The sequence below is a fragment of the Aphidius gifuensis genome, linkage group LG2 (genome assembly GCF_014905175.1).
Source record: "Aphidius gifuensis isolate YNYX2018 linkage group LG2, ASM1490517v1, whole genome shotgun sequence".
Taxonomy (NCBI): Eukaryota; Metazoa; Arthropoda; class Insecta; order Hymenoptera; family Braconidae; genus Aphidius; species Aphidius gifuensis.
The window spans coordinates 12297894-12322074 of record NC_057789.1 but is presented as its reverse complement, the minus strand read 5'-3'; the positions used below and the strand labels follow the sequence as shown (position 1 = coordinate 12322074).

The 24181-nt window shown below is 29.9% G+C and overlaps 1 protein-coding gene across 1 annotated transcript; it reads right to left on the bottom strand.

Annotated features, from left to right (window-relative positions):
• Positions 1-20990: 20990 nt before the first annotated feature.
• Positions 20991-21590, bottom strand: LOC122850385. The gene has a single exon (XM_044149543.1). It carries the CDS (start codon positions 21588-21590, stop codon positions 20991-20993), a length of 600 nt encoding a protein of 199 aa, XP_044005478.1.
• Between the last annotated feature and the right edge of the window lie 2591 nt (positions 21591-24181).

Below are 24181 nucleotides of genomic sequence, written 5' to 3'. Positions count from 1 at the left end.
GATATAGTGTGAAATATAATCTTGCCAAGTATTGTGTCATTACAAATAACATTTATTAACTCTTCTATTTTACCTTGATCAATTTTCTTTCTGTCTTTGTCTGAGATGTTTTGCTCTGTTGCTTCAGGAACTCCAAATAATATGACGTTGTTATATGTTGTTCATTCTATCAATCAGGTCAGTACTGTCATCAGTACTATCATTAATTGCTTTGATTTGTGTTTCATGTTTATCACTAGTTACTTTTAAAGCAACAACTTGGTCCGTTAGATCATTAATCTGAAGAGAAGAGCTTTGTATTGCAGTCTCAATTTTGTTTAATCTTGAATTTATATCATCAGTAATTATCTTCATGTTATCAATTATTGGCTTAAGTTTATCATCCATACTTTTATCATTTGCAATTACATGATTATCAAACATTTGTTTAATTTGATCCAATAAACCAGAATCATCAGAATTTTTTCTTGGCCTGCCAGGTGGTTTTTTATCAACTATATTTTTTATTGAGTCTTGCATATTGAACAGATTTTTGACAGCAGCACTATTGTTTACTTTGGGGTATGAATGATTATGTTGTGACAGATCAGCTGAAATCTACGTCTAGGTGTTCTGATAACTGACATAATAGGTGGCGGTATAATTGTTTTCCACAATTAATCTGTAGCGACATCCATGAATAACCACAATGATTACAGTAACTAACTGACAATAAAGATGTCCGCTGAAGACTAGATCCAGGAGATGCTTCACAAGTCACAAATAGATTTTTTGGTTATGTTTAATACCTGGATAACTTGATATTATTTAATCCCTGATGTTACAATTTTGTTGAGATTTAGTCACTTGAATAATTGTCGGTATATTTATTATTTATGCCATAATAAGTTTATAGAGGCACCATTAAAATGGAATAGAAATCAACAACTACACAGATAGAAAAAAATTCAACACTCATCAATCCAAATATAATTACCATTAATAGTTCACTTTTCAATATAAATTATCCATTTCAGCGATGGCACTGTTAGTTTTAGTACTTAAATCACTTTGTTTTATTTTAATTAACCAATATATAATATTTTTTTAGTATTTAAATACACACCGTGATTTTAAAGAGATACCGTCTTGTCGGCCATCTTTGACTGTATATATAAATACAATTTTGACTGTATATATAAATACAATTTTGCAAAAAAATTAGCTGACTCTTTATACGTGTAATTTTTCAAATATAAACTAATAAAATGCTGTAGTAGTATTTAATTGTTTATGATAAAAAATAAATATTAATTGCAAAAAATTAATATGCACGTGAGAATTTGCTGACTCTGAATACGTGTCATTTAAATGGGTACTCCTTCTACTATTCTATTGTATTTATCCCTATATAAACGAGAAGTTTTTGTGAAATTTTATCATTCGAATATCAAGACTGTTAGGAAAGGTAAGAAAGCAATTTATAAATATACATATACATTAGTAATTATTATATATTTATACATATTTATTTACTTGAAACTAAAATGTTTATAGAAAAACAGCATTAAATAAAAATGGAACAACAATTGAATAATGTTGCTAAAATGGAAGGCAAATTGAATCTTAAAAAAATGTCTGACTTGGATGTTAATAGAAAGTACAAAGTAACAGCTCTACAGAAGACTCACCATGAATACAATGGAGTTATGGCTACATTAAATGATGAATTTAATGTCTTTCTACCAAGCAGAATCGCCAAGTTCATGAAAAATAATGATTATTTTACGAAAATTGAAAAAGCAGCGATCGATGGATGTTTGGATCTTCTTTTTTTGGGAGGAAAATACAACAAATGTGAGTTTATTTTCTCATAAAACGAGAAAAATTAAAAAAAGTTTGTTCTCTTCTTCAAATGTAATTATTACTATCTAGAAAATAATTAAGTAATATAATTATCTTGAATAAAAGAGTTTTAACATTGCAATGTATTGGAGAAAATAATCAAGTTGTATTATTAGAAAATTGGCCTAAGCCTATACACACAATATTCAATAAATAAATTACATTTCAAAAATTGATTTTGTTATGATTTTTTTTTTTTATTAAAAAATACTTATACATATATACATTGTAAATATAATTATTTATAATTCTGATTCATTTTCCCATGTATCATGTTCAGAATCGAAACCTAACCATCTTACAAGTACTTTATTTTTACGTTTTTTTAAAAATTTTTCGACAAGATATATATCTGGATAGCGTACTGGACTCAGTTCTTCTTGATAAAAACATTCTTCAACATTGTTATCTTGATAGTCAGAAAGCTTGTATGTTATTGGTATTGTATTCAATACTTTTGCGATTGTAAAAACTTCAGTTGTCCAATTAGGAGTGTAGCCTTTTTCGAAAATTTTTTCATATTTACTTATTCGCACTTTATCACCAATTGTAAATTTTTTTATCAACTTTAATGTGGCACAAAACGTTGAATTTTGATTATGATATATTCCCCTCAATATATCCTTTTCATTGTTTTTAGTTACATTTTTTTGGTTTCATTTTTATAGTTCTGTGCTTTGTATTATTATAATTTCTAATCAGTTCAGGAAGTATAGTCAACCATTTATAGCTGCCTTGGAAAGTAAATCTTTTCCACATTTGAGTTTTCAGGGTTCTATTAAACCTTTCCACTATACTTGCTTTTAAAGTGCTATATGTTGGATACATATTTATATTATATTTTTTCAAGAGATTCTTAAATTCACTGTTGTAAAATTATTTGCCTTGATCGACATGTAAATGGTTTTTTGGATCTTTTTTCGACCTTTCAGGAAAACAGATTTCATTGCAGCAGTAACATCTTTTGCACTTTTTGTCTTGAGTGGTACAGCAAACGCATATTTGGAAAAATTATCAATTATTGTAAGTATAAACTTGTAATTTAATTTACGGAAGCATATGCACTCATGTCGCCAAGATCACATTGCCATGTTTCATCAAGAGCTCTAATATCAACATGTCTACGTTGATAATATCTGCAAGTAGGCTAGTGTAACTCATGTGCCACAACACTTCTCAAATAGTTATTGTCTTCTTTTTGATTATTTTTTGTTGTTTTATTCATTTTATTTTTGATTTTCTAAGCGTACTTCCAAATTTTCTGTCAAATAGCGAGATACACTTGCAACTTTTGTACTCAGCTCATCTAATGTATAACGTGATTTTTCAACACTTTTTTGCAATGTGTCCACTTTGATTGTCATTTTACTAATGACTTCAGTGTTATATTTTTGATCATCTTCTTGCATTATTCTAAGAAGATTATTAGTTTCATTTTTAATCATAATCAGTGCTACTTTTTTTGAAACAGCATCAATCATGTCCTGAGCATCAGCAATGTGACATAATTTTTTTTCTGCAATGTCGTAATTTCCGTCTTCTGTAAATTTGAAACCTTCTCCAGGTGTTCTTCTTATTGCATCGCCATCACTTTTTCCACTGATAGAATATTTTCGTGTATTTGATAACTGACGTCCGAATATATCGACACTAGACATTATTCCACTCCAATGTGCTTTTAATGACTGTACATTAAAGACTGAATGAACATATATATTAACAAATAATACCAGCTTTTCTTAATTCTTCAATAATTGAAAGAATTTCATTAGCGTGACCATTATTGCCAGCTTTTTCAGAAGCGACAAGTAATTGAAGACGATTGACCAGCTCATTGGGATCATCCCAATATATATAATTTGTATTATTTAATTCCTTTTTTTTTTGTAGTGTTTTATATTTTGGTAATACAAGTTCTGAACCTTTTTCGCACTCTACTTTTTGTTTTCTCAAAGACTTGACAAACAGTGAAACATAATTTTTATATTTTTGTGTCATGTTGGTCAGAAATGCACCATCAGGTTTGAAATTTTTACGATGTGCATTTGTTAATTTTATAATTTCAATAAAAATTTCTCGATCAACTTTCCGAATAATAGATGCATTAGGTGATTGTTGAAATAATAACTCCAAGAGACCTTGAGTAGCCGGATAAATTTTATCTTTCACATAAATTTTTTTTTAACAAATAATTAGAACGCCATTTGATAAATTAATTACGACGACGTCACGGACCACTCAAAATACTTATACCCGGTCAAGAGTCTCGCTTTTTAAAAATTGAGGCGATATGGTGATTTTTTATTTTAATCATTGAATTACCAAACGATAATTTATTGTTTTTAAATTTTTAAATGGTGTACATTGTATTTTCAACCTTGTCATGAGAATTCATTGATTTTTCCTTTTCAAGATGCTTCTTCATCATCCAAAACTTTTTTTTTTTCTCCGTTATAGCTTCGTCTGTGTCATTATCATCAGCGTCACTAATATTATTCTTATGAAAAGTTAACGGATCAATATCAATTTTTTCATCATTATTTGTCAATATTGATTTTTCTTCTTCTCCTTCTGTCTCGTATTCTTCTTCTGTCATGTATCCTTCGTCTTTTCTTTGAGCATTATTTTTTTTTTGTTGCTTGATTTCTACTGGAACTTGGTGCTTGTTTTTGTTTTGATACATCTGATTTTTTTTTGAAGGCTCAGTTAAAGGTCCTAACACTTCACTTGTTATTCTTTCATTTTCAACTCGACCATATTTAATTAATGTTTAGGTCTTATAGAGTCACTTGCTTTTTCAATTTCATGCAATAATGATTTTTCAGCATGTAAGTTTGTATGCTCCATGATAGATGCTGTTGACAGTTCACAGTACACAATCCTACTGTCTTTTATTTTGGAATTTTTACTATATATCGTATAATATTACTCTAAATTATCTGATATTTTTTTTTTTTTTTTTAGGTAGTAGATGTACCAGTGGTAGTAGCAGAGGGAGAAACTGTATATTCAGCAGAATCGTTTGTAATGTTTATATAACAATCAAAACCTCTTCTGTATCAGCCATTATTAATGTCACTATCTTAGTCAATTACAAGGAATCCATATTTATCTTTATTCCAACATGTCGAGCATATATTGCGGAATTTTACAAATTCCATGTCAGTATTTACCTGATCATTGTATATATGCTTTAAATTTCTTTCATCTTGACGAAAAAGTACAAAAAAATTGGCATTATCTCTTACCAAATGTTTGGGTATGTGAGCATAGGTCTGAAATAAATAAAAACTATCAACTGCTTGATGTTTATCCATGCAAAAAAATGCTCGAACATTATCTTGTTTTTCTGTAGATATATCATCGAAAATCATCAGTGACATTGGTTTAGCTTTTTCAGGTTGAATAACTTTCTCATGTTCATTGAATGGAAAATAACCAATTTCTTCAACATTATTAATAATTTTTTCGAGAAATTTGTACTTTGGTTGATTGAGCGATTTGGAATACACATAAACATTTTCAAATCTCAATCCATTTGGGTGAATTATTATTGCAAAAAAGCGTTTGTTTTGACAGAATTTAAAGGTCCACAAAATACACCTTTTACACTATTCGGTTATAAACTTATATGTCTTTTTTCACATGGTTTTTTTGGAGCAGTTTTTTGCACAATTTGATCAAAATTGATGACTGGCAACTTTTATGGTTGTTCTTGAAATTCCATGTTTTTTTTACAACTGAACATGCTGCTAGCTTAATCTGTACTAACGTGAAAACATATAAATACTTGGGATTTTATTGAATGAAGTTAGTTCTTCAAAGACAATGATTGAGCATCAACGTGCATAAAAAAATAAAAAAAAAAGATAAAAAAAAGGAGGGAGGAGGGTTGAACAGTATCATCAATAGCCCGCCATTCGAATTACACATTCCGCAGTATAATTATTGTGGTCCGGGGACAAAGCTCGATAAAAGATTAGCTCGTGGTATTTTAATAACTATACGATATATGACCGATGAATAGCCGTTTTTTACATACTTCAACTCCATTTTTAACGACTTTGCGCATGTGTAGGTTTTTTCTGTATTTTTCCCGTAATCGTGAAAAAATTTTTTATAAAAACTAAATAGAAAAACATGTTGTCTGGAATATGATGATATCCTCTGACAGTGTCGATATGATAGATTTGTATTTGTTTTATTAATATTTTTTGATTTTTTTTTATATTATACGTCTTCACTTTTTTACGCCGTGTACCTACACATTACAGCACCTCGATAGTTCAGTTCCCAAATTATATTCTAGAAACACTATTTCGCATTTAGTATGTTAAACGAACTTGAATAATTGGAAATCAATAAATATCGACAGATGAAATATAATACATAGTTAGATCCTCATAATATCACTGAAACTTTAAATATCACTGTGTTTTTTTATACGTAATATATGTATTATACTTATTAAAAAAAAGGTACTTTTTAGTTTAAATGAAAAATTATTTTTTAAACTAAAAAGTACCTTTTTTAATTCACTATAATAAACTTGATAATTATAAATATATATGTATTTATCAAATTATACTTTTTACAAAAAAGCTTTAAATTATGGGTAAAATTATATTACATAATAAAATCATTGCCTATTTATCATTTAATATGTACATTTGTTTCAAGTTTAGGAAATATTATTTTATATAAACAATAGTATATTAATATACTAATCTTACAATATTAATCTTGTAAATTAATGTAAATGAGTAATACTTGCATATGCATGTATACATATATATGTACAATATGAACTTTACTTCGCCTAACAAATGCGAGCATAACCAATAAATACAAATAAAATACTTGTATATTAATATATACAACGGTATATATATAACAGTGAATAAATGAGTATATAAATACTCGCATATAAATTCATCTATACTACAGAACGCCTGATGGTAACGGTTACCGACCGTTTACCATGGCGCTGCATGGCGCAATGTAGACTGACAGAAAATGGAGTCCTGCCCAGATCCGTTACCGGATCTGACGTCTAAACTCAATTTTTTTCCTTTTACTCCATACCCAACCCGCGCCTAAAGATGTTTACACATAAAAAAAAAGGAAGGAGGGTTGAATAGTATCATCAATAGCCTGCCATTTAAATTACACGTTCCGCAGTATAACTATTGTGGTCCGGGTACAAAGCTTGATAAAAGATTAGCTCGTGGTGATCACGGTGTTAATCCATTGGATGAACATTGTCGTGAGCATGATATAAGCTACTCAAAAAATCCTGACAATCTTGAAGAATGACATAAAGCTGATAAAATACTTGCCGATAAAGCTTGGCAACGTATATTTGCCAAAGATTCGTCACTTGGTGAAAGAGCCGTAGCTTGGGGTGTGACAACTGCAATGAATTTGAAAACGAAACTTGGTATGGGTTTAAATAGAATCAAAAAGACTAAAAAAATTCATCATAAAATCGTGAAAATACAAACAACTGAAAAGAATGTTAAAAAAAATAAAAACATCCCAAAACAAAAATATAAAAAGTATTTAACAAGTCTCAACAGGATTATATCAAAACCATCTATGAAGCCTGGAATCACTGATCCAATAAAGACGGTTCTGGAAAGTGCACGTGTTGCTGTCAAAAAAGTTGGTGGAAAAAAAAAATTCGTTTACCACGAATTTTACGTCTTAACCATTACCATTGAATAAAGAGAATAACAGTGATGGTAGTATAATACCATTTTTAATACCACTATTTGCTGGATTAAGTGCATCTGGTGCTATGACGGGTGGTGCAATAACAATTTCAAAGACAATAAATGTTGTACATGCAGCAAAAAAATTACTACGAGAAAACCAACGTCATAATAAGAAAATGGAATCAATTGTATTGGGCCAAGGATTATTTTCATCTCCTTATAAAAGAGGACTAGGTCTCTTTTTAAAGCCCGCAAAAAAAGTAAATAAGAATAAAAACTTGTAATGCTACCACATCGAGCTCTCACAAATATTGATATCATTAAATACGCCAAAGCTTTTAAATTTCCTTATTTTCGAGGAGTTTTTATGAGAAATGGTTTACCAATAACTGGTCCTCGTAAAAATGAATCAGCAATTGTAAATCTTGATGATAAAGATGGTGCTGGTACACATTGGGTTGCATACAAAAAACGGCTCAATGATGTCATTTATTTCGATAGCTTTGGTGATTTGAAGCCTCCACAAAAGCTGATTAATTATCTCGGTGTTGGTAGCATTAAATATAATTACGGAAAATATCAAAATTATAATATAATTGTTTGCGGTCAACTATGTCTCAAATTTCTGGTTGGCAAGAGACTATAAATAATCATGACACATGCTGAAATAATCATTAGTCATGGATGATTCATTTACGTTGACATTAAAGGCAGGTCATCGACTCTTGAAACACAATACTTCCCGCCGATTGAGTTGTCAGCAAATAAAAATTATGTTGCAGGGCTTGTCGAGTTTACAAAATTTAATTCTATACCGAATATTGACGTTGGTAACAATAAAGTCTACATTGAAGGTTGTAAACTGATTACAATTCCAACAGGAAGTTATGAAATTGAGGATATTAAAAGTTATATCCAAAAAGCAATATGTCAGAGTGACGTTACTAATAGTATTAAACCAAATAACAATGAACTACATCGTGAGGTTCAATGTAACAAACGTATTCATTTTGAACTAGAAGACTCGATTGGAAGATTGTTGGGCTTTACAAAACGAATCCTCGAAGCTGATATTCTCCATAAATCTGACTTGCCTGTTGCCATATTAAAGGTCAATACACTCCAAATTCAGTGTAACATAACAACTGGTACATATATGAATCAGCACAAAGTTCACACAATACATGAATTTTTCCCAGTTGTGCCTCCTGGATATAAAATTGTTGAAGTACCACCTCATGTCATTTATCTGCCAGTCACAGTGCAAGCAATACATCAATTGCAATTGAAAATAGGAAAAAAAAATATGGGCATCGTTTTTTTTTAAAAAAAAAGAAAAAAAGAATAAACATTATAATAAAATAATTGGGCAAAGCTATAAATGCGAGACATTATGTTAAAAAAAAAAAATCAGTCAAAAGCAAGGAAGCAAAGCGATAACACATCAGAGTATTCAGTTTCTCAAGAGTCTCGGTCTCAGTCCACGTCAACAACATCTACGGAAATAAAAGTGTCATTTTGTTGCTTTTTTTGTATTATACCATGGATGAAATTTTAAATATACAAGAACCGATCATTTTTGATAAATCGATCGCCCATTGTGAGTTACATGCTCATCAGCCTTATGGCTCTTCAACATTTAATAACAACGATGAAATCCGTATTGGAATTTAACATCAAGATTTATGTGTACTACCAAGTAAAAGTTCTCTTCATATTACTGGACAATTTCTTACGAGTGACGGAAAATCTGTGCCAAAAACAACTTCATTGGTACGAATAGCAATAGCACACATGTTTGAAGAAATCCGCTATGAGATAAATGCAATTAAAATTGATCGGAGCAAATATGTTGATCTTACGACTCTTATAAAAGGATATATTTCCTTAAGTCCAAATCAAAAATCATTATTGGAAAATGCCGGATGGTTAATGTCTGATGAAGAATCATTATTCGATTCGAGTGGTTATTTTGATATATCAATACCACTGAGCCTGCTTCTAGGATTTGCTAATTATAAAAAAATAATTATAAATGCAAAACATGAACTCATCCTAATAAGAGCGAATAGTGATGTGAATGCCTCTCTACAAGAACAACCTGCGGAAGGAAAAAGTGGCGAAAAAATTAAACATCAAAAGGTGGAATGGATCGTTCCATATATCAAAGTGTCTGATAAGCAGAAAATTCATTTATGTTACAAGGGCAGTGGGAATAATGTGTGAATTTCCAAAGCGTAAGAGGGGTAGTGCGCTTTTTAGAAATTCACACATTATTACCACTGTCCCTAGTAACATAAAATATAGTTCGTTACATGTGCCCAATCAGAGAGCCCGCTCACAACTCATTTGGAGGGGAAACACTCGCCAAGGCTCGTGCTTGCCCCTCCAAATTCGTTGAGAGCACACTCTCTGAGTGGGCACTTGTAACGAAATATACTATTTTTAAATTACATTGCTAAGAATCCATCCATAGAAACCAGTTTTCGTACATGGAAATTGTACGAGTATCCACTATTACCTGCAACTACAAAGCAAAATTGGAGTGTGAAAACATCAGCACAATTGGAAAAACCGAGATACATAATTTTAGGCTTCCAAACAGGACAAAAAAACTCTGTAACGAACAATTCAAGTGTTTTTGATTATTGTAACTTGCGTGATGTTAAGCTGTTCTTAAATTCACAATCATACCCTTATGGAAATTTAAATATTGATTTTGCTCATAATCAATTTTCATTATTATATGATATGTTTGCATATGTCCAAGCTTCCTACTATTACACAGAAACACTACAACCATTATTTACAAGACAAAAATTTTTGGAAGGAGCTCCACTTATTGTCATAGATTGTTCAAAGCAAAATGAATTTTTAAAATCTGGACCAGTAGATATTCGACTTGAATTTGAATCAACAACACAATTTCCAGCTCAAACATCAGCTTATTTGATTTTACATGATCGAATTGCTGAATATAATCCAATTATTAGTTCAGTACGTAAGCTCGTTTAATATATATTCAATATATATATTGTAACGAAATTTATTATTTCGTGGGTTCTCGAAATAAATAATTATTGAAAGAGCTTGTTATAGAGTAATGAGTTCTTATTATTTATTTGTTATCGCCTGTATTGTTAATGGCTAATAGGAGTTAGTTATTAATAATTAAAGGAACATTGTGCTAGAGGCTCTGTGGAGGGCCAGGTCAGTTATACATGACGTCGATTGGGGCGCCTGTTCGATGTTTGTAACGTGACTTGGTACGTAAACCTCTTGGCAATGGCTTCCACTCCTCCCTCGAAGAGACGAACTCACCGAAGGCTGCGTACGAAGCCTGATCGTAAACCTATTCGTGTTCTGAATGCGTGAGGCGCATGTCCAAGGCGATAGGTAGGAGAGTGCTACCTGAGTGGGGTTAAAGCTCACAGCAGCTGAACACTGAACGTCGTCGTTAGACGACACAACTTGACTGGCTCTCTTGGTATCAGACGTTAAGTCCTGATGAAACTCTGTCCAGATTTCCAATGGCAGACTAATACTAATGATCACGTTATATGGCAACGTATGTGTAAGACCTGGTCACGGATGGATCGCTGTATGGTTCCCTATACAAAATACATATCTCACATGTAGAATATTTGCTCCTACACTTATGATACTTGTGACGTCAATATTTTGCTATAGTATAGTCGCAATGTAATATAGGCGTATGTAACACACTATACCTGGTTCACGATAGTTCCCTCAGGTTTGGTTACGTATTTCATAGTCCGATCAGGTGGACCGCGCCCCTCTACCATTTCTAAGACTGAGTTAGGTTCTCGTATTTCGTTCTCGTTACTCCTACGGCTGTTGGCTTCCGAGATAACCAACATGGCTCCCCCTGGTGATTTTGAAGAGGATGGTGAGAAATCCTCGTTGTTAACTTTGGCCGATAATTCTCGCCACGCAGGTCAGAAAATCGGTTACAATATATATATATATATATACTCACTTATAAATAAATATGTCCTTTCCATTTCAATGTATTCGCTTTCAGGTGAAACATGTTCTTTCTGTTCTCCTTCCTTTTCAGCCTCAATTTCAGCTACCACGTCAACTTCCTGTTTTTTAACTGAAACGTTAAAACAAAATTTTATATACAGAATCTTTAATTAACAAAATATATTTTTTTAAATTGTTTTTCTATTATTTATATTTTTTTTTATTATTATACTAAAAAGTAATTGTCAATCGGTCACAAAACAAAACTTACAGCTCATATCTATATACACTGGTTCAGCCATATCGGTGGATGTTTCCGTTTCTCGTATTTCGTTTTCCCAGGTGATTTTTAGTTCTGTTGATGGTTCATTTACTTCTTCTTTTACGACTGAAAAAATTAAAGAGTTAACATTAATTTTAACGAACAAAATACATTGTTGTGTGATAATGTTATTGCACTATAATGAATAAATGATACAACAGTGAATATTTTTTTAACTCCTGTATATAAAAAAATAAAGTAGGGAAAAGAAATACTATTATTCAATTAATAATATATAAAAACCTTTGTCTTTCCAGGTGATTCTAAGTCCTTTCGCTGGTTTGTAGCGGTTATCAAATTGATTTACATTGTATTTTTTTATTTTTGGTTTTACCCAAAGAATTAAGATAATAATCCCAATGATTAACACAATGAAAATAATGATCACAATTTGAGACCAAATATGGGCAAATAACTTGTATCGTATCGGATAGTCGAGTTCTTTAACAACAGATTTTATGCACGTACGATTGTACATGTCATAAGATGCGTTAATATTTGTTGATGATGATCTAATACAGACACTGCAGTTTTTAATTGAGTGAGGGTTGAATTGTATTTTATAGGTGGTGATCTATTCATTCAAATCTTCACATTCACAGCTGGTCAAGCTTAAAGGGTTATTTTCTATATCCAGAATTTCAAGCGAACAAAAAACTGTTGAATCATTTACTGTTACTTTTCCTATATTGTTATTTGATATATTAAGATATTTTAATTTTGGAAATAACATAGAAGATGGTAAGGCTGATGATTCATTTCCAGAGACATCTCAATATTCCAAATTTGAACGTGAATGATTTTTAAAAGAAAAGTGTCCCATGTGATTTTTTTTGATGAACAAAGTCGTTAACTGAGGATATTGAAATAATTTTGCTGGTATTGATGACAGATGGTTGCCGGATAGATCGACATATTTCAGATATTTTTCCTGATGCATGAATGCATTTGCATCAATATGTAATATGCTATTTTGACTGAAATCGATGCTTGTTATTTTTGAAAAATTTTTTAAGACAAAATTATCAATACGTGACAATTTGTTTCCTTGAAAAATGAGAACCTGGGATTGATTAAATACAAGATGTAATTCGAGTTGCACATTAGTATTTAAAGTTATTGAAAAAATTATTGTGACATTTTTTATCAACACGGCCTTTATATTGAATTATATTATTTTTATTATTATTTCTATGACCAAAAATTATTTTTGAATTATTTATTATAGTATAGTACACGTTGAATCATGTCGTTTTTATTATTATTTGTATGATTCAAAATAATTGTTCAATTATTTATCATAGTGTAGTATATTATTTATAAATAAAGTAGCCATAAAAAACAATCTTATAATCATATGTTAAAACAGTATAAAGTTCTCAAAATCGCCAAACTATAGGGCGTTCTCTCTGTCTAATTATATTATTTTTATTATGATTTCCTATGATAAAAAATTATTTTTGAATTTTTTTAAAATGAAAATGGAATTGTTTTAATAGAAACTATGATTTGAAAAATGTTAAACTTTGTTGTTACCTGAGTATCAGCTTCGATATTATTGGGAAATTTTCTTAAATTTTTTCCCGAGCAATTCACTATTTTTACATGGTCATTAATCTCTTGAAAACACTTTGTTAAGTTCGTATCATTAACGTTTTTTATTGTTGGCACTGCTATACCTTGCGTCACCATAAGTAGAAAAACAATTAATACCTTAATCATTATAATAATGGTTGAACAACTTTTTCAATTTTATTTTATTTTTTATCTTATAAAAAAAAGATATGGGCAATTAATATACAACGTCTGGTGTATTTGACAGTATGACTATCTTGTACTATCTATTAGTTGTGGTTAGAACAAAGTTATCGATGTGGTCAAATGCAGTCGAATGTCAACTGATCCTGAACGGATCGTCTGGAAAAATATATGCTTAGCAATCGAATTTACAATAATAACAAAGCGGCGCCTTTCGATTCAGGGCGGATCTTTGATGCTTCGAACGGGCTATTCGGGGCTATGAATGGCTAAAAAGAGAGAGATTGCAAGTGTGAGAATAACACAGACGTGTATGTGTGTGTGTATATGTGTCAACTTCTCTCAGCACTATCTAGAGATGCACACGAGACGAGACCAGTCTCCGCACTTTCTCGTCTCGTCTCGCGAACTCGAGACGCGACCGAGACGATACTAGCATTAGTCCGAGACTTCTCGCGAGAGTCTCACCGTGTTATCAATAATATCAAATTTGGTTTTCTTAATTTTTTTTTTTTTCTTGTGGTGCCTTTTTTAGTATTGAGTTCTTATACGTATTGCATCTATATAATTACTATAAACAAACAAAAAAATATATAAAATCAATAAAAATTAAACTGGAATTCAGTTTGATTTAAAAAAATAAATGAATAATGGAAAATTATATTTTGATTTAGACGTACGAAATAAATAAAGAACATTTTCATTATAAATGTTAAATCGAAGTATAAATAACCATTTTTTTTTAAATTTAAACTTGTTTTATTTATTATTAATTTATATTCATTTTATATATTTTTTTTGTTTGTTGTTCAGTACAATCGATACGTAATTTTTGAGTTAAAATAAATGCAATATTCATTGTTAATTAATAATTGAAAAAAAACTAATAAAGTACTCATACGTTATAAAAGAATAAAAAAGAAAAAAAAAATATTTTATATGCATATATTACAAGAATGTATTCATTTAAAAATGTTGTATTGATAATAAAAAAAAAAGTTTACTTTTGTTCACTTTATATTTATACAGCCGAGACTAGACGAGACTCCGATTTTTTTTACTCGAGACGAGACCGAGACGAGACTCTGATTTTTTCAGCCGAGACGATACCGAGACGAGACTGATGTTTCGGTCATTTTTCGAGACCGACACGAGACTCGATCAAATCTCGTCTCGTCTCGTCTCGTGTGCATCTCTAGCACTGTCCAATAAATTAATTCTTGAAAATCGTTATAGACTTTTATATTCGTTGGATTTTTCATATTTTTTTTTAAGTGTAAACATTTTGGAGCACAGACTCCCCATAGTGAGACCATATCATTAAACAAATAAAAAAATTTTCAAGTTAAATTTTTTTTTTTTATATTTTTTATATTTTTTTATATTTTCATCCAGAAAATGAAACAACTCATTTATACTTTTATATGTTCTCGTACAAAATTTTTTTTTTTATTTTTCCCAGGAAATTTTCTTAAATAATATTAGGTAATTACATACTCATTCATACATATCGATGTTGCTTTTATTCGTTACATTCATTTATTAAAACATCTTTAGCTTTTTTTAAATCAGTTAATGTACTAATTGTGTTGATGGATAATATTCAATTAATAATAAGTACATTCATTCAAAATAGTAAATAGAATCAGCAGCGACCGAAAATCCAATAATAATGAAAAAAATCATGAAAAAATTATCAACAATTACTTTTCCATATTTTAAAATAAATGCAATAGCTGGATTTTCCAAAATTTTATTTTGAAATGATTTTAAAGCATCTGACATCTTAATAATTTCAACATTGAGTGACTTGACAATGATTTTTAATTCATGTTGAACTTCTTTTGATATTTTTGACTCATTCAAATTTTCAAGTGTCCCTTCAACTTTTGTTTTCAAGTCATTGAAGCTTTTCTCAATTGCCTCCTCGGCATCTCTTGAAATCCCTGGAGCAACTATACAATGGAAAACATTCTTAATTAATTTTCATGTTTTATGTTTACATTACCGTATTGTAACCTACCACATGTCCAATTGAATGATAGAATCACGATATGGACGCATATAAACCAGCAAATGTTTCTAATGTTGCCTGGAATAATTTTTTATTTCAATACTAATTATAAAATTCAATGAAATATTTTATAAAAAAAAGCAACATTGGTACTATTATTTTATATATTATACAATTGGATTTTTACACTTATTATATTCAACATATATAAAAACATATGAACACTTGAGTAGTTAGACAAGGAGAGTTCTGGATCACCCCCCTGCTGTGCTCCATTGTTCTTCGCGACGGGGGGCTCTACGGGGTCTGTTGTTCTCCTCAGGGGGGGTCCATTGTTCTCCATAGGGGGCTCTATGTGGGGTCTATTGTTTCACAGCGGGGTCAGCGGGGGGTCTATTATATACATCATAGCGGGTAGGTGTAGCTAGGGATGTATACAAAGCTAAGGATGTAGCTAAGGAAGTGTAGCTAACGATGTGTACCTGAGGGTATGTAGCTAAGGTTGGTAGCACGGTTTGTAGGTAAGTGTGTGTAAGAATTATTGATTCAAAATGTTGATAATGTAGAATTCCTATAAAATTATATTATCAACATTTTGATAAAGTAGAAATTTTTTTCAATTAATAATCGGGTGAAATGTAAAAAGTGGGGGGAAAAGAAGTGGGGTGAGATAGTAGTATATAAGGCCATGCAGAATAGTTTGTTACCCTCTTGGAAACCATAACCTTATTGTTGAAAATTTTCAACATACATCATAACCAGTTAGACTAAGTTTTGACAAGTTTAAACAAGTTTAAAATGTTTGAAATGCGTGCAGCAAGTGTTAATCCATTAAGAGCATATAAAATGAGTATACAATTAAGGGTAAGTATATAATTGTTTCTTATTTATTTATCCTTTGAGAATGATATTAATTATTCCAATAATTATTTATAGATGAATAAAAACCTAACACGATTACAAAATGAATTAAGAAAAACAAGGAAAGTTATCAACTCATCAAAACCATCTGAAAACCAAGAGATAAATGAACTACAACTCACAATAGAAAGTGTAAGAATATTATATTATATTATTCAATCATATAATCTTATTAATTCCATTTTGAATAATATGAAGTTATATATAATTTTTCGATGATAAAATTTTTAGATTCAAACGATGACTAAAAAACTACTTGATGCATCAGACGAGTTATCAAAATTAGAAACAGCTGAAAATGGTAAGTTATAATATTTCTAATTTGATCATCTGAATTTTATTAAATAAATTAACCAAATTATGTTTCAGTGATACTTAAAGAAAAGAATACATATGAGTTTAAATTTGAACAAAAAAATGATAGAGAGAAGATAAAAGAAGAAGAAGACTTTATTAATGTTGAATATAATGAAGAAGAAGAACTCTCAGTTTTGAAGTCAAACTCATCGAATCCTATTGAATTTGATTTGAATTTTGATTAGTAATAAAAAAAAAAAAAAAAAAAAATTTGTATTCATGGTGAATCGATCATAGTCTTTTATCATTACAACTCCAGTGATGATATCTTTGCACCATCAATACAAATTACATTTTAAATTTATTTATATCCAGTAGTCTTTTAACCGTGAAACACGATGAGCGTTGACGTTTTCGGGCATCAATTAACAAAAAATAAGGTTAGAAATGGTTCTATCGGAGCTCGTGGACCAGCAGGTGAAGGATTTATGATAACAAAAGATGGCCAGTTTAATCTTCAAAATAAAAGGTTACGTAATATTGGTTATCCTAAGGAAATAAATGATGCAGCTCCAATCAATTTGATGACTTGATTACGGAAGAAAAAAGGATAATCAATCAAGCAATTACATCATTACAAAATACTAATGAGAGTCATCAGGTAATAATCAATACCTTACACTCAAACGCTCTTGAACTAGAGAAAAATCATATGATTAATATTTAAAAAGTTGAAGATCTTTCTATGCGAAATGTGGAACTCATTCAAAATTTAGATTTACGTTTAGTGAAGTTGGAAAGAACTTGTTTAAATATTTTAGATATAATGAAAAAAGCAAAAATTATTTAAATTGAATAAAGAGGGCACGCAAATCAGTGGAAAGAAGAGGGGATTATCAGAAAATCTCTATGGTTACACATATTTTTCTTCAGTTCTTTTTTGATTGTCGTCGTTGAACGTGTTTAAGAAAAAAATAAAAAATGTCAGTATTCGTTGATTTTCAAGGTTTTGAAAAACCAACAGGTTTATTTGGAATTAAAGAATTAGCAATTCAACCGATTAATCCTACCAGAGTAGTGAGTGTAATAGTTTTCAAAGCAGAATGTTCAAAAAATGAATTACTTGAAGATTATGAACGTTCAATCACACAATCTGAAGAAAATTATCATGGGATACCATGGGATAGTGGTGATGAAATTTTTGATGAAGCAAACAACATTTTAATTGAGAAATTGAGTGAAAAAATTGAATATATTTTTGTAAAAGGAATAGATAGAAAAAATTGGTTACTAGCAATACTTCATGATAAAGCTGTAACAATAATCAATTTAGATGATTTGAGTTGTCCAAATTTACTTATCCTGCAATCACAAGCAGTTATTAGACATTCGATAGGACATCCAATGTGTAAAAACTATCTATGTGCATATGAAAACGTACAGCACTATAAAAATTGGTTTAATAAAGATTTTTCTCTCCGTCCAAATGTTTGTCAATCTGTAATATTATTCTGTGCTGTTGAAAATTTATGGAACTTAACAGCAAAAGACATTGCTGAATTACCTGTAATGGCATTAATAAAATTTGCATCATCAGAAATTAGAGATGCACACGAGACGAGACGAGACGAGATTTGATCGAGTCTCGTGTCGGTCTCGAAAAATGACCAAAACATCAGTCTCGTCTCGGTATCGTCTCGGCTGAAAAAATCAGAGTCTCGTCTCGGTCTTGTCTCGAGTAAAAAAAATCGGAGTCTCGTCTAGTCTCGGCTGTATAAATATAAAGTGAACAAAAGTAAACTTTTTTTTTTTATTATCAATCCAACATTTTTAAATGAATACATTCTTGTAATATATGCATATAAAATATTTTTTTTTTCTTTTTTATTCTTTTATAACGTATGAGTACTTTATTAGTTTTTTTTCAATTATTAATTAACAATGAATATTGCATCTATTTTAACTTAATAATTACGTATCGATTGTACTGAACAACAAACAAAAAAAATATATAAAATGAATATAAATTAATAATAAATAAAACAAGTTTAAATTTAAAAAAAAATGGTTATTTATACAGGCGAGCTACTGAATGTTTGGATCTGAGTATTTTTTCTTGAAGCCTATGATTCCCCTTCTATGCGTCCACTAAGTCACACATACATTTGCATACATTTATAAAAAAATAAACGGTGTAAACCGAGTGCTGCCGAGACATTCGGCTGATGTTGGCTATCTCAAAGTAAACTCGGCAGCACTCGATTTACATCGTTTATTTAAATGTTATTAGTGGAATAGAAAGAAGGAATCTAAACTTTAAAGAAAAATACTCAGAATCAAACATTCAGTAACTCACTCTAATACTTCGATTTAACATTTATAATGAAAATGTTTTTTATTTATTTCGTACGTCTAAATCAAAATATAATTTACCATTATTCATTTATTTTTTTATATCGAACTGGATTCCAGTTTAATTTTTATTGATTTTATATATTTTTTTGTTTGTTTATAGTAATTATATAGATGCAATATGTATAAGAACTCAATACTAAAAAAGGCACCACAAAAAAAAAAAAAAAATTAAGAAAACCAAATTTGATATTATTGATAACACGGTGAGACTCTCGCGAGAAGTCTCGGACTAATGCTAGTATCGTCTCGGTCGCGTCTCGCCTGAAAAATTGTCAGTCTCGTCTTGGTCTCGTCTCGAGTTCGCGAGACGAGACGAGAAAGTGCCGAGACTGGTCTCGTCTCGTGTGCATCTCTATCAGAAATTGATGGAGTTTGGAATAAATTATCTGAAAAGCAAAAGAAAAATCAAATAGTTGCAGGTTGAAAAAGGTGTAAGGAGCATCCAATGGAAGAATTTGAAGATATAACTGGAATTTTTTTCTATACATATGTGAAAGATTGTGATAAATGTAAAAATAAGAATAAAAAAACATTTTAATTCTAAATCTCTAATGGCTTATTTTTTTTATTTTAAATTGAAAAGTAAAATATAAAACTTGAACATGTTTAAATTTAATCAAAGTATACAATAATATATTCTAAATTTATTGAAATAAAATATTTGCAAGTTGTATGGAAAACAGGTTTGGACATGTTGCAACCTGATGAAACCTGTTAAACTATTTCAATAGTTAACGAGATAATCGGTATTTTTTCTTTGAAAACTGGAAGACAGATGTTAATATTATAATCTCTTAATCTCTTTTTCATAACTTTTATGAAAGATTTTTTTGAATCGTAAAGACATAATCTCTTAATCTCTTTTCTCAGAATATGATATAGTTGTCATCTCTTCCATCGTTGATTCCTCGAAATGAAAACCTGTTTAATTTTTCCTTCTCTAAAAGTTTTGACGAATAGCAATGCTTTATGGAAAAAGAGGGGGTTAAATTTTTAGGAAAGGGAAGTTTTTATATGTGGTGGGAGAATCATTTTCGATATATATAGAGGTGTGAAAAGCTTTTCTGACATAGTCAAAACTTGAACGTTTGCAACACTTGATTCGAGGTTAGAATAAAATGTGAGTATTGAAAATTTCGATTCAAATATTATTTTTATTTGCTTTTATTAATAGTTTACTTATTTTAATATTTTTTATTTCTTTTTATAAAGATAAAATGGGTTTGGAAAATTTGAAAAAATTGGAAAAAGCAAAAGAATATTTATCAATTAAGAAATTACAAAATGGAAAAGTTTACAAAGTGACGAAAGTGCGTCAAGTGGATACGAAATATGGATTAGGAGTGACAGTTGAATTGAATAAAGTTGTTCAAGTTTCCTTTCCATCGAGATTTGTTGAACATTTTAAAACTGAAAAGAAAGACTATGAAGAATTTTCGGAAACAGTCGAGAAAGGAATTCTGAGAATGTCTGTTTCAGGAGATGATAATAAATGTGTTAAATTTGATGAAAGTTTCAAAAAAAGACATAATAAAAGAGTTGTTGAAGATTATGATGATGAAGAAGAAGAAATTATAGATCATCCTAATTTTTATGAATAAAAAATATGTTTTGAATTTTATATTGTGTATTTTCTTTTATTTATTCTTCCTATTACATTTTAAATCATTAATTAATTTAATTTTCTAATAATACCACTAATTGGTTTATATTCCAATATACGATCATGAATTATTAAACAATATGCTGATGTATCCGCTGGAAAGTTTTCTTTTGATTCAAATTCTAAACGTACATCAACGGGTCCGCTTTTTAACATTTCATTTTGTCTACTACAATCAATCACAATAAAAGGTAATTTTGATTTGAATATTTCTTTTGAAATTAAAAATTGTTGTTGATTTCCATAGAATGATTCACTAAAATTTGCATACATTTCATATAATAATGCAAACTGATTTTTATTTATATCGAGATTCAAATTTCCATAAGGATAAATTTGAGAATTCAAATGTAATTTAACATCACTAATATTGCAATGATCAAAGTTGTTAGCATTTTTATTCCATTGATTTTTTCTATTTGTTTGAAAAAAAAGGATAACATATCGAGGTTTTTCCAATTGAGATGCAGTTTTTATGGTCCAAATTTGTTTATTAGTTCTTGGTAAAAGTGGATATTCATATAATTCCCATGATCGAAATCCTATAGAGATTAATGGATCTTTTTGAATATATTCCATCATTTCAATTTTTTGTTTATTTGATAACATGACATATGGTATAAGCCACTCTATTTTCATAATATTGATGTCAATTTGTTCTTCGGCAACGACTGTATCATCGCTTGGAATTATTAAATTGATATCATTACGTAAACGTATCAGAATAATTTTATGTTTCGCATTTACAATAATTTTTTATAATCTTCAGCGAATCTTAGAACCATTTTCAATGGTATACATACATCAAAATATCCATCAGTATTTGTCAACTGTATTTTCATCGATACTCATCCATCCAGCATTTTCCAAGTTAGTTGACGAATTAATTAAAAGATAATTTTTTATTGGACTCGTAACACCAACATTTTTTGATTTATCAACTTCTATACCATTAATTTCATATCGAATTTCATCAAACATATGACACATTGCATTGTGAACTAATTTAACTTTTGTTGGAGCTGTTTGAGTATTTTTTTTACTTATTTTACCACTTATATGTAAAAAACTTTTTGATGGAAGAATAAATAAATCTTGATTTTGAATAGTAATCCTTATTTCATCGCTATTATTAAAACTTGATGATCCATAAGGTTGGTGTGCATGAATTTCATAATGCAAAATACTTTCATCAAACTGAACTGGTGAATTGATTGCTAATACACTTTCATCAACCATTTTCACTTACATGAACAGTTAAAACAAGAAATATTTACCCAATACAATAAAATAGTCTTTAAAGTTATCAAAAAAAAATTTAAATAGTAAATAAACATAATGGTTTATTTATAATGATTTGTTTATGATTTTATAATGATTTTTGCCCAATGGCCGAGTTGCGGAACGATTGAAAATCTGGTGTCATAGTTTCGGACCGTGTAAGTACGAGTTACGGAACGCTCATAAATAAATTGGTCGTACAGGGAAAAATAATTGTAAATCAATACTTATAAAGTGTTTAAATGTTTTAGTAATCTTTTTCCTTTATTTAAATATAAATTTCAATAATATAAATAAAATAAGAAGGCTCTAAAACAGTCATCTATGAACGCGCATTATGTTTTTTTTTTTCTGTTCTTTTTTTTAAGTTTATCATATATTTTTTTAAATGCAATTGTTATTGTTTTATTTGTGTAATCACGTTTTTTATTTTTAGTTCTCATTTTAAATATTTAATTTTTTTTCGAAAAAGTGAAAAAAAAATTAAATCAATAAATTCAACAATTTTAGGTTAAACATGGTAAAGATAGGGAATCCGTGATCGGGCCAAGCATGGATTTTCGAGACCCAATTACGGATTCCAGTATTATTGAATAAATAATTAATAAAAAAAAATTATTTATTAAAAAATAAAAGAAAATTAAATTTCGAATAGATTATGTCTCATATGTATTTTTTTTTATACTTACATAATATCATATCTTAACAAACAAAATAACACATACTCTCAACGTTCAGGACTACGACAAACTACGACATTACCGAAAAGTGGTGGAAAAGTTTTTACACGATATTTTATTTTTTTTAAGTGATTAATACTAGAGTTAAACATTAATCCTTTGTTTTCGCCAAAAATAAAAGTTTTTCTTTGTAATAGAATTTTTCTTTTCATCGTATATATCAACAATAATTAATAAATATAATAAATAGACTTATCGTTCCCTAACAGGGCCGCGTTCCGAAACCTGGCCCGTGACCTCATGCACCCGTTGTAATATTACACTCAATTCGTAATGCGTTAATTCGATTTATATTAACTGGCATATCTGATTCATAAAGGTGATTTGCTTCTAATACACGTGGTGAAAAACCAAGTATACTAGCTATTGAATCTTCATATCTAAAATCTATATACTTCGAACTTTTGATATAACTACGTAATGTATTTTGTCCACCCCACAATTCAATTGAATGATTTTGAAGAACACTTGCAATATCTTCAAGTTCATAACTTCCAGTTGGAATTGTTATTATTTAATTATCTCCCCAATAAACTTCATTTATATCTTCATCAATATTTGGAATTGAATTAAATGTCAAAAAAGAAGCGAGACTCAGATAATAGTTTTTTTCTCTCTTTAGTTCGATTGCTGGGAAATATTGTATCTCTAATATTGATGAATTCCCTGATAGAGTTAAAGTGAATGTATCGTACATGATGAGGTTATCTGTTGTAACGAAATTTATTATTTCGTGGGTTCTCGAAATAAATAATCATTCAAATAGATATGGATTATTTATTTGTTAACGTTTACGTATTAAATAACCAATGGGAGTTGGCTATTAATAAATAAAGGATCACTAGTGCAAGGCTCTGTGTAGGGTCAAGACTATTATACATGACATCAATGGGGCGCCTATTCGATGTTTATAAGATGTCTTGACACATAAACCTTATCGCGGCGATGGCTCCACTCCTCCGTCGAAGAGACGAACTCACCGAAGGCTGCGTACGAAGCCCGATCGTAAACCTATCGAACTGCGGGCTAGGAAAGCGTGCTGCGCATGTCCGGGGGCGATAGGTAGGAGAGTGCTACTGAGTGGGGTTAAAGCTCACAGCAGCTAAGCACTGAACGTCGTCGTGAGACGACACAACTTGTCTGGCTCTCGAACTGATCACTTCTCTTCTCTTGACTGGC